Here is an 11,791-nt window from a genome sequence, read left to right on the forward strand (position 1 = left end):
TGGATTTTATGTCCCTGAAAAAACAAAGTCAAGCTCATGAAATGTTCTCACAATATCATTCCAACCCCAGCCCAGCCCTTCCAGTGTTTTTTCCTTCAATTCTGAAGTTCAGGGGAAGCAGGAATAATGACTTTGTCACTGTGTTGTCACCAGCTCTTTGGAGTTGAGTTGACACATCATAGGTAGTTATACCTATTTGAAGAATGAATGAATGGTGTTTGGGACTCTTTCAGGTAAACATGGTAGAACAGAAGATGGCAAGAGATGAAGAAAGTGTCTATGGTAAGGACATGTGTACTGCATACTTGCTTCCAGGTATGAGCCCTGGATAATAATGGAAATGGGCAAACTCAGGACTGATCAGGTAACCCTTGAGATGTCTCGGGTAAAACAACAAGAGCCCTAAGATGTGCATATTAGTTGGGTCCCTGCCTCTGTCAAGCTGGGAGAATATGAACTTCCTTGACTAGCCTGGACCTCCATTCCCCAAGTGTAAAATGAGGATAATAACCTACTGTGATCTCCACAGAAAAAGATGTAGAGGGTGTTAGATCATGCACTAGAGGGAGTGTGATCCACCAGGTAGAATGTTAGAGAACATGGAAGGTTAAACATGAGTTTTATATCATGCAGCAGGATTACGAGGGAGGGGAGGCAAGAGGAGAGAGAGAGGGAGAGAAGGAAGAAAGAGGTGATTTCATTCAATCCTCTCAACAGCCCCAGGAGAAACAACTCTACTATTATTTCTATTTTTGCACAGAGGTTTAACACTTGATTGGCAACTTCCAAGATGGCATAACTGACCCATGAAAGAGCAGTGAATGAAACCCAGTGTGTCTGGGACTCCAGACAGCCTTTCACCCCCAGGCCTACTGCCTTCTCCTGCCCATCTTCCATGGCATCTGGGAGAAGTATGACAGAGGCCACTGAAGCCTCAAATAGGGACAGCTCACAGGTTGTGGGGGACCAGGGATAATGGGTGAGACCATACCTGGAGTTAGGAAGGGGCATCCTCTGGAGCAAAGTTGGAGAACATCTTGCACTCAGGCTGTTTAAGGCCCGCTGAATCATTTGATCTGGCCCTGCCAAGGCAACAGTAGGCAGGACTCAAAATTCAATAAATCTAGGTGCTTTTTTCATAGCAACATAAATTTATATTAAGTAAATTATATTAACCAAATCCTATACAATGAAGAGCTAATATGCTAATTAGACTGAACAGCAGAATGACCATCTGGATCTTCTGGATGAAGCTGGGGCTGTGAGGGCCAGCTGAGGCAGCCAGGGCTGTGAGGGAAGAGATCCTTGCATGAATTTCATGCATCGGGCCTCTAGTTATGTTATAAATATGCAAATAGCCCTTGGCAGAAAAAAGGTTCCCCACCCCTGCTCTAGAGTAAAGCCCAGCAGGTGTTGAGCATCTACAGATGCATGTGGTGAAACCAGAGATGACAGGAATAGGTGCTGAAGATCCCCTGGAGTTCAGAAAGCTCTGACCAATGACCTCAGTAAGGCTTTGGTGGGAAAGCAGAGTTGAGACATTGTTGTTCTTGTTCAAAGGCCTCAGGGGATCCAGGTAACCAGGATACGTTGCTTTAAGATTTGGAAGCTCACAGATCCCTTGTCCTCCAGGTTCGGAAGACACCATGCAGGCCCTGCAGAAGCCCCAGCTGAGGCTCATCTTGGTGGGGAAGACAGGGGCTGGGAAGAGTGCCACCGAGAGCAGAATCCTGAGCCACAGGTGCTTCCTCTCCAGACTCACAGCCACTTCAGTGATCAGAACCTTTGAGGTGGGGCGTTGCAGTTGGGACAGGTGGCACATGGAAGTCATGGACACCCCAGACCTTTTTAGCTCCCTAAGACCCAAGACAGACCCGGGGGGCCGGGAGTGAGCCCACTGCTACCTGCTGTCAGCGCCTGGGCCCCACGCTCTGCTCCTGGTCACTCAGCTGGGCTGCTTCACTGAGCAGGATCAGCAGGCCATGAGCTAGCTCAAGGTCCTGTTTGGGGACAACGTGGTGGTTCGCACCATCGTGCTGTTCACGCACAAGGAGGACCTGGGTGGGGACTCTGCAGGATTTCGTGTGCCACACTGACAACCCTGCTCTGCGGGCTCTGGTGGCTGAGTGCGCGGGCTGAGTGTGCTTCTTTGACAACAGGGCAGTGGGCAGGGAGCAGGAGGCCCAAGTGCAGGAGCTGGTGGTGCTGGTAGAGCGCCTGCTGCAGGATCATGCGGGTGCCCTCTACTCCAATGAAGTGTATCACCTGGCACAGACACCAGCCTTCTCAACCCCTGACGAACAACTGTGATGGGTGGCAGAGGGGCTGGTGGGCTGCATGTGGAGGCGACGAAGGCGGGGCCTGCTGGGCGCACTGTGGGACTGGGTGATGGCTTGAAAGCTGCGCACGTCCCCGCTGCTGGGCGTCCTGTTCAAGCCTGGAGACTGCTCTCCAGAGACTGGTTCCAGGCTGTGGAGGAGATCTCTCCTGAGTCACGGAATGTATCTAGGTAGGACTTGGACTCATTACCTGACAACCACATTCTTCCCTGGTGTCTGTGCCTCTGAGACCCACAGGTTTTCCTTGTGTCCCTCACCTGGCAGTAACCTACCAACCCAAAGACAAAAATCCTGTCCACTCCCATCTCCTCTCCCCCCACAAAAATAAACAACCCCAAAACAAACCAGCCCATGGGACCTGGCCCTCCCGGAGTTCTTTCCTGAGCTCTTCACTTACTGAAGCCTAAACTGTTGATGCTCTTGCCTGTTTTCCACTGACCTCAGGCTGCTGTGGGGGTCCTGAAATCATCCCTGGTCTTCCCAGGGGATCAAAGGCCAGAGCCAACACAAAGCCTCAGTCCAGACCCATTTATTTCAATTGAATATGAATTGTATGAATAAATGCCTTGGACATTCATGTTGTGTTAACGGAAATCAATATTTGCAGATGTTTGTTTATCTGCCTTATATGCCCCTTGAACAAAGACACTGCTCTGCCATTCCTAACCCCTTCTGCAAAAACCACACGCCCAAGTGCAGACACACACACACACACACACACACACACACACACACACACACACACACATTGGGGTGTGTGCCCATAGGAATACAAAGCACTTAAGAACTGTGCTTGTCCCAGAAAGGCCATCTTCCTTTGCGTCCCCATTCAGACCCTTCAGCAACTTGAATGCAGAGGGTTCTACAAGTTCAAGGAAAATTGAACTAGAGACTCAAGTTCCTAGGAGCCACTGAGGCCTCCAGAAAGTCTACTTCCAAAGAGGAGTCTTCTCACTGGCTGACACACTGACAGGGTGAGCACGGGCTTTTCAAGTCCCAGGTAAATATAAAGAAACGGAGCGGTTTTGACATTTTTGTTTCAATATCAAAGTAAAGGGCAAACAGGTCTTAGTGGGCTGCGAATTGGTGATACAAGATGCGGTAAAGAGTCATTCCTCTGTTGCATGCAGGTCTGGGGGAGTCAGCTCTCTGGTCCAGATTAAATGAGCCAGGTTAGCACGGCTCTCCTGTCCACCCACACTTGCACTGCCCTCAGTGTCTCTACGCTCACAAACAAACTCAAGCTCACCTCCAATTCTGCTGGGTAATCCAAAATGTCTTCCCTACAGTATCCTCTCCCTTGTGTCTGCACAGACAAACTCTCCCAGGGGCCTTCACATCACTAAAGAGACAGGTAAAAGGGGGAAATCATCTGCAACAGCAGAGTGCATATGGGGGTGAGGCCCACAGCCCTGCCTGGAAACCATTGGGAACACAAAGGGGAAAGCCAGTGACAAATGCTGAGACTGGACATTTCCTCTGCTGCCAAGGGCATTGTGGTTCGAGGGTTGTGCACAGATGCCAGGGAGGCACTGAGAGGAATTTGGGCTTGTCCACTTTTCTGATGAGTTCTTGTCCTGAGGACTTTTTACCCTTTTATTTTTCTGATCAGCTTTCCAGGTGCATTTTTAATGTGCTGATGCATCAAGGTAAGTGTATAGGGGAGTTTTGGGTTATGCTTTGGTCTGTTTTACTGTTTTGTTTTATCTTTGTTGTGTCTGGCTTTAATGGCTTTTTGTTATTTTCCCCTGACTTCATCTGCCCTTGGGTTTAGCTGGCACAAATCACATGAATTGGTTCTTTGTGCTCTACCTCCCAGACCAGAGTGATTAAACTATGTATTCTCTGGTGAGGGAGGAGACCTACAAAACCATTTGCTCTCAAATGCTCTTGTTTGGGGAAGATAAGGTCTTGTGATTAACAAGCTGGCTACAAGCTTCCCAAACAGTTAATTTTCTCATCTCAGTTTCTCTAATCCATTTTTCCAGGAGTTTTTCTTGCCTCTTACTATCCTGCCTCACACGGACCACAGAACCATCTTGTTGGAGAAGCCTGCTGCTTCACCATCACGGTGCTCAGAGACGTGGACTGAAAAAAATGTGCATCACCAGTGGTGCTAACACTTGACACAGGCAGGAATTCTCATTTGAACTTTCCTAAGTTGAGTCTGTGGACTCTTCATAATGTGTTATTGCCTGATTATACCAATTCTGTAACTTCTTTAGTTTGTTAGCATTGTGGGTATTGGTGATGAGTGAGCCAGGAAGATGCTAGTGGTTGCTATCACAGTATAACAAACCATCCCAAAGCCTAGTGGTTTAAACCAACAACACTCTTTATTTTTCTCATGAATCTGAAATCTGGGCAGGATGCAGGGGGGTGGCCCATCTTTGCTCTTTGCTGCTTCATCTGAGGTGGCTCAGTTGGCAGCTGGAGAATCTGCTTCCATGTTGCCTCATTTGCATGGCTGGCAAGTTGGTTCTGCTGTAGATGAAAGACCAGCCAGGGGAGTGGGCCAGTGACTTCAAGTCCTCTTCATGTGGCCTCTCGATGGGCAACCTGGGCTTCCTCACCACATGGTGGCCAAGAGCCAAGCCCACAAATCCTAGGGAGCAAAGAGGCATTTTCCCTATCTCACTAGTTGTCAAAGCAATTGCAAAGTTCTTTGAATTTCACGGTAGAGGAAAAATCCTATCATTCAATAGAAGGAAAAATAAACTCAGATTACAAGGAGAATGGGTGGGATAGAATAGATTGTTCTAGTCATCTTTGGAAAATAGAATTCACCACATTAACAAATCATAGTAAATTAAGAGACAAAAATAAAATTTACATCATTTCCAAAACATATTCCATATTTTTGAAAGTGTATTCCGAACCATATCTACAACATCTTGAAATATATTCCTTTCAGCTTCTTTCTCAATATTTTTAATACGTTCATTATAGCTCTCCAATAAGGAATTTTTTTTCTCCTTCGCTTTTTGCTCTGGTATTTTTCCCTGAGCACATTGCTCTTCAACTAGTTTAGTTTCCTTCTTCAATTGCTCAGCATAGATTTTCTTCAAGGCTTCTGCCTTGTTTTTCAGCTTTTTGTCTATGTCCTTATAGATGGCATCAGAAAAGTGGGCCCCTCCGTTCTTCCCCACCATTTCCTCTATCAGATCCACCAGCTCTTGCAGTTGAGCTTCCTTCTCAGCCTCATCTACACTTCGGTTATTGAAGGCACAGCAGCGGTTCCCACACTCCTTGATGATGTTTTGCAGGTTTACGTCTGAACCTTCCATAAACTCAGGCAGTGTCTGATCACCCAAATCATCTTTGCGAGTGAACAAGACGATCATGTGCTTCATGACCTCCTTCCCAAAGATGACCTTGATCAACGCAACTGTTCTCTGCTCCTCCTCCGTGTAGCGGCCCAGCTGTAGAACCAGGATGATGGCGTGAGGCCCAGGGAGGGAGAGGAGGACACACCTGCTGATTTCCTCACAGGTGCTCTTCAGTTTCTCCTTGGTGTCAAAGAGCCCTGGGGTGTCCACGACACAAAGGTCCTTCCCCTTCCAGTGTCGCTCTTTTCTCTGACATTCCTTGGTAACAGAGTAAGGAGCAACTTTAGATTTAAATTCTTCTCTCCCAATGATGGTGTTTGCTGTTGCACTTTTTCCACTTCCAGTTTTCCCCACCAGAACAATCCTCAGATCGTTGTCCTGAAGGCCAGCCATGTTCTTTCAAGAGGCTCTGGGTGCAGGTACCAACAAGACCTTAAGGAAGGAAATAAGAAGGGGAAAGGGTACTTAGGTAAGTGGGGACCATTCCCAAACCTCTTTTCTTCAGTCTTGTCCTCCCTGAAAATTTGTAATGGTATATTATTCATATGGAAGAAATAACAAATTTTTCCCACAAAGGAGTACAATGTCCAGGTGCTTTCACAGGAGAACTCACTTAAACCTCTATAAAGCTGATCATCTCAATGTTATGTGAATTATTCCTGATCATATAAAAAAGGGGGAAATCTTTCCATTCTTTCTCTGAATCAAATGTGATATTGATCCTAAAGCTAACAGAGATTTAACCAATAAATAAAGCTACAGGTGCATCTCATTTGGAAATATTCATACGAAAATTTGTTGTTACAACACATCTTATTAATAGATGAAGTAAAAAATTATCTAGTGCAGTCAAGACATTTGACTGAATTCAAAACTAATCCATGTGTAAAGCATTTTATATATTGAAAATAATTATCGAACGTCATCTTATATAACTATAAATTTAAATTTTTTATCATCACTTTCTCCCTATAGCTGAGAAAGAGTGGATAATAAAGTTAAAATAGCAGGTTATAAAGTTTTTGCATGAAGAAAAAGTAGGTACTTCTCTAACATTATTTTATATAACTGTAAAGTTAAAATTTTTGTCATCACAATTTTTTTTTATGCAGGTGAAAAATAGTGGAGTATAAAGTTCATTTGGATGAAGAAAAAAAGAAGGTTACTCAGCACCATCGAGAAAAATTTTGAGGAAGGACTACCTCTACCAGGAGTCAAGCATTACAGTGTCTATGATTACAGAAGTGTGATGTTGTTGTACGGATAGAGAGAACAGAGAACCAAAAGCAGAAAATTCAGAAACAGACCAAATTAATCAAACTCTTTATATTCAATTCACTTACAATATTCTACATTTAGATTCAATATGGCAGCATACCACATCAAAGGGACCAAAGATGTTGTAATAAAGTAACTTTGGGGTAATCATATAACTATATAGAAAAAAAACCCACATAAAATTGCATCCATTGTCTCATGCCAATCAAATTGCAAGCAGATTAGAAGTTTAAATGTAAAAAAAAATGCATAAAAAGAAAAGAAAAAAATATGGATAAATTATTGTAACCTGGAAGTAAGCAAAATATTTCTAAGATTTGAAATTGAGTAAGGAAAATAAATAATAAGTGTGATTACATAAAAATATTATAGATAATGTGAGACAAAAGATATCTTTGAAAAATTAAAGCAAAAATGTCAAATTCAGGAAAGTAATATTTTTCAGTTTAAAACAAAAGAGGTAAATGTTCCTGTTATACAAAAAAAATTAAAAAGTACAGAAACAAAATACCAGCAACTTGACAGAAAAAGGAGCAAGAGATGGGAATAAACATTCAGAGGAAAATGAATTTAAATGAACCTTAAATATATCAAAAGACATTAACATACACTCAGAGAAAAATGAAAAAACACAAAAAATAAAGTCACTAAAATATTAATTAAATTACACTTCTATTTCTGAGGTGAGATACTATTTGACACCTCCAGGTTTGGCAAAAGTCCAAAGGTTTGCCAGCATAATCTGTTGGCAAAGGTATGAGGGAAGCAGGTCCTCTCCTGCATGGCTGGTGAGAATGGAAAAACAGTCCAAACCCTACAGAAGGGAATTCAGCACTGTGCTGCAAAAGTACATATGCATTTTCTCATTCATTGTCAATCCCCCATTTTAATATTTATCCCTTAATTACACTGACAAAAATGTAGAAAGATGACACATAGTGTATTTATTGCATCATTATTTGTATTAGCAAAAGACCAAAAACCTATCAAATGGCCATTAGTAAGGACTGGTTGAATTACCTAAGACAAATTCACACATTGAGGGACTATTCAACTGTGAAAAGGAATGCGTCTCTCTATACAAGCATGGAAAGGTCTCCTGGATACATCATTAAGTGGGAAAAAAAAGTGGAGAAAATAATATAGAGTTGACCTACGATTCTTATAATAAGGAGGAATATGAGCTACATATATAAAATACAGGACATATATTTTTCATATATATGAAAAGGCAATAGCAGGATACTCTAAAATCTAAACCAACAAAAATTTACTTACCTGGGATGGGAGAAGCAGGGTGTAGGGAACAAGGACAGAAGCTGGAAACTGGATTTCTTGGTTACACTAAGATTTCATAGATTTGAATTTGAGACCATGTAGGTAGCTTACATAATTATACAAAAAACTATATTCCAAAATACTAAACCAAAATGAAATGACAAACAAACTTATTTGTATATTGTGGGGTGGATGAACCATATAAGGAATTGGTCCAAGACACTTAAAAAAGCAATAATTTCATTGGCCATATTTAGTGTTATTAACATAAGTTTAACAAAAAGAAATAACCTGAAAAAATAAAATTGTTTTCAAAAATCCTATTCTTGTGTGTGTGCAGTTTTGAAGTCCATTGAAAACGAATAGATATGATAATGAGCCCAGTGACAATGACCACCCTGTGGTTTTCAAATGCCGTTTCCCACCAAAAAAATAGGGTTTTATAAGTAAACTACTGACTCTAGGAATCAATTGCTGCCTTGGGAGTGTGCTAGGAAAGCATCTTCTTTTTATGAACATTAACGAATAAAGGGAAAGAATTGAGCATTTATCTTGTCTTTCAGATACCACTGTACTTCATGGAAATGAGAGAATGATTGTACGGAACTTTCTTTTTATACGATTTTTCTATCTAATAACAAAGGGAAGAATGATAGAATTTGATATCACCACTGTTAGGTTTGATTCAGCAATTGCATCAATACCCCTCCCCCAGTAACTGGCTTTTCAGGCTATTTCACTATGGACTTTCCCTTTGCTGAGACCACATTTCACTTGCAGTGACCACATTCCATTATCTCCCCTCTGGGTATGCGTAAAGAAGTCTCTGTCCAGAAAATGCCTGCCAAAAGTTCTTTAAAAGCCCCTGACTCCTGTCACTGGGGGCTGGAGCCATCCAGGCTCAGCCACCTGGTGTGAGGATGAACCAATAAATTCCTAATCCCTCACCATGCTGGCCTCCTGCATTCCTTCTTCGGTGACCTAACAATCACTTCTGACCCTTAATGAAATTTAGGCCATCATTAATGTCGATTACTGTCAAAGAAAGTGAGACAACTAAATATTATATGCCTTCTGAGGGAAATTTCAGCTGAACCTATGATGTATTTCCGACCAAATAGTCAAACCTGAGTCAGATCAAGACTCACCTTAAATATAACTTCACCCAAAACACTGGAACTAGAAGAGCAGGTGAAATGACACCATGAGAATGTTAATCAACAAAATGTAAACTGCCCGGTTCTTTTGGGATAAAGACTTCCTCCTTCTTACACAGAGAAATTTTCCAGAAAGAAACAGGGAAGGTGAGAAAGCTATATATTAAATTAAATATAAGAGAAACCAAACAATTGCAATTTATAAATATTAATTAGATTCAACTTCAAACAGTTTTTAAATTTATGAAACAATCGGAAATCTGAAGGCAACTGGCAACTTTGTAAAAAATTCTATCTGCTTTTGAAGTCTGATTACGGTCATATTTTTAAATGGTTTCAAATATTTACTGATAAAATGAAACAATGATATTTGCTTCAAAATAATGCAGGATGGCTGGGGAGTGGTGAGTATAGAGATGAAGCAACATTGGCATCACTTAATAATTGTGGAAGCTTGGTCTAGGTACATGGAAGTTCCTTGTATTGTTCATTTATCTTTGAGTAAATTAACATTTTTCAACAATAAAAATTTGATATGTGTGTAATATAACCACGGCTGACATTCTATACCAAGCACCCTGATAATTTTTTGTATATTATCTCACCTACTCCCCCATAGCCTGCAAAAAGGTCATTTTATTATTCTAACTTTTTATTTTTTTTTAATTTTTTTTTAACATATTTTATTGATTTTTTACAGAGAGGAAGGGAGAGAGATAGAGAGAAACATCGATGAGCGAGAAACATCGATCAGCTGCCTCCTGCACATCCCCCACTGGGGATATGCCCGAAACCCAGGTACATGCCCTTGACCGGAATCGAACTTGGGACCCCTCAGTCCGCAGGCCGACGCTCTATCCACTGAGCCAAACCGGTTTCGGCTATTCTAACTTTTTAAATAAAGACATTGATATGGCTTGAAAATGCTGAGACACTTGTCAAGATCGCAGTGCTAACAGATATAGGGCAGAACAAGGCATCAAGTTCAAAGTCTATCTGACCACGACCTTCCCTCCTAACCACTGCACACAATGGCCTCCTCTCAGTGTCTTCTCAGACCCAGGATTCTAAAATTACATTGATTCAAAGCTAGATCAAGAGAGGGCAGGGAAGAGAGTCCACACTCTTTCCAGACAGAACACTTTTAGGAAGCCTGCAACTAGGTCCATTAAGTGGAGGGTTTCATATACATTGTTCCTGCAGAATAGCCATCCTCTAGCCATGAAAAGGATTCTGCAAACTGCAGTCCAGATTTCCTCTGGCCTTAGTGATGTGGGCAAGCCCTAGAGTTACCACACTCTCTGGGACCCTGCTTCTTTTTCAGTAAAAAGAGGGAGTTAGACAGGGTGTTGTCTAAATTGCCTTAAAGCTCTAAAGGCCTGCCTTGGGGACACTCAATTTACTGTCCAGGGAAAAGGAAGGCTTGCCAGGCAGCCCTCAGTGTCTATCAGTGCAGCAAATGCATGAAGGTGCACCAGTCAGCACAAATGTGTCCTGTTCAATATGAGACATGTAACATCTATAATAATAAAACTGTAATATGCTAATTAGACCGAATGATGTTCAGACTACCTTGTGGATGAAGCTGGGGTTGTGAGGTTCCAGGCAAGCCTCCCTGGCTGGGAGGGCCGGCCGAGGCAAACAGCCCGGGGTCGGGGCGGGGGGCTGCGAGGGCCAGCCAAAGCAGGTAACCTGGCCTGCGAGGACCAAGACCCTTGCACAAATTTTGTGCATCAGGCCTCTAGTTGTACTAATAAAGCTCCTGACTCCCCTCCCTACCCTCCTTCACTACCCTCTGACAGCACCCTCCTCCCCCCACCCCTCCACCCCCTGCTGTGCTGCTGGCACAGAACCTGGTCCTTCCTGGGACCAGAACCCATACCGTGAACACGCCATGGACCTGCTGCCCAAACAATGCTAGTGCTCAGGGCTGCTTCTCAGCCAGACTCACCTTCTTTTCAACCTGTGGATGAGTTCTCAAATGTTCTCCAAAGACACTCTTCCAGCTGCTGCTTTTGTTTTAACTGTGAAGGAAAAGTGTTTACAGTCTCTTAAACCACTGAGCCAGGAAGCTCAGATTGGGTGGAGCCAGTAGAGGAACTGTTTTCTTTTAAAGAGACAGTAATATTCCCCTAATTTGGTGGGTGCTTTCATTTTGCCAAGTTGAAAATTTTCCTCCATCTGCTTGCTCTTGAACCAAAATTACCAAAGCTATATTTGGTGTTTTGAGTTACAGTAGTGGATCCAAAGGCCCTTATTAAATGACATGAATCTTGCCCCCAAAAAGCCAGGCACAGTGTCTATCACCTTCCCTGGTGCGTTGGGAGACTGCGGGGTCATTCTGGAAGAAGAAAGTTGGACATAGGACTTGGTGTATCCTAGAATCTTGCTGGTGATGGTATAAAATGGG

The 11,791-nt window shown here is 42.8% G+C and overlaps 1 protein-coding gene, 1 long non-coding RNA gene and 1 pseudogene across 3 annotated transcripts; 2 read left to right on the forward strand and 1 right to left on the reverse strand.

Moving 5' to 3' along the window:
- The first annotated feature begins 222 nt into the window (after window positions 1-222).
- On the forward strand, window positions 223-3,257 carry LOC118659661 (annotated as a pseudogene).
- A 102-nt stretch (window positions 3,258-3,359) lies between these two features.
- On the reverse strand, window positions 3,360-11,438 carry LOC118659662 (GTPase IMAP family member 7-like). Of its 2 annotated transcripts, XM_036315915.1 has the most exons (3): window positions 11,333-11,390; window positions 8,225-8,290; window positions 3,360-6,100 (listed from the first exon to the last, which is right to left on the reverse strand). In XM_036315915.1, exon 3 carries the CDS (start codon window positions 6,059-6,061, stop codon window positions 5,174-5,176), a length of 888 nt encoding a protein of 295 aa, XP_036171808.1. In that variant the 5' UTR covers window positions 6,062-6,100; window positions 8,225-8,290; window positions 11,333-11,390; the 3' UTR covers window positions 3,360-5,173. The 2 variants fall into 2 exon arrangements, with proteins under 2 accessions (XP_036171808.1, XP_036171807.1); XM_036315914.1 differs by lacking the exon at window positions 8,225-8,290 and having other exon boundaries at window positions 11,333-11,438.
- On the forward strand, window positions 6,013-8,544 carry LOC118659663. The gene is made up of 2 exons (XR_004968654.1): window positions 6,013-6,137; window positions 6,781-8,544. It is a non-coding gene; the product is annotated as an uncharacterized LOC118659663 (long non-coding RNA).
- Window positions 11,439-11,791: the final 353 nt, after the last annotated feature.

The sequence above is a fragment of the Myotis myotis genome, unplaced genomic scaffold (assembly GCF_014108235.1).
Source record: "Myotis myotis isolate mMyoMyo1 unplaced genomic scaffold, mMyoMyo1.p scaffold_m19_p_65, whole genome shotgun sequence".
Lineage (NCBI taxonomy): Eukaryota > Metazoa > Chordata > Mammalia > Chiroptera > Vespertilionidae > Myotis > Myotis myotis.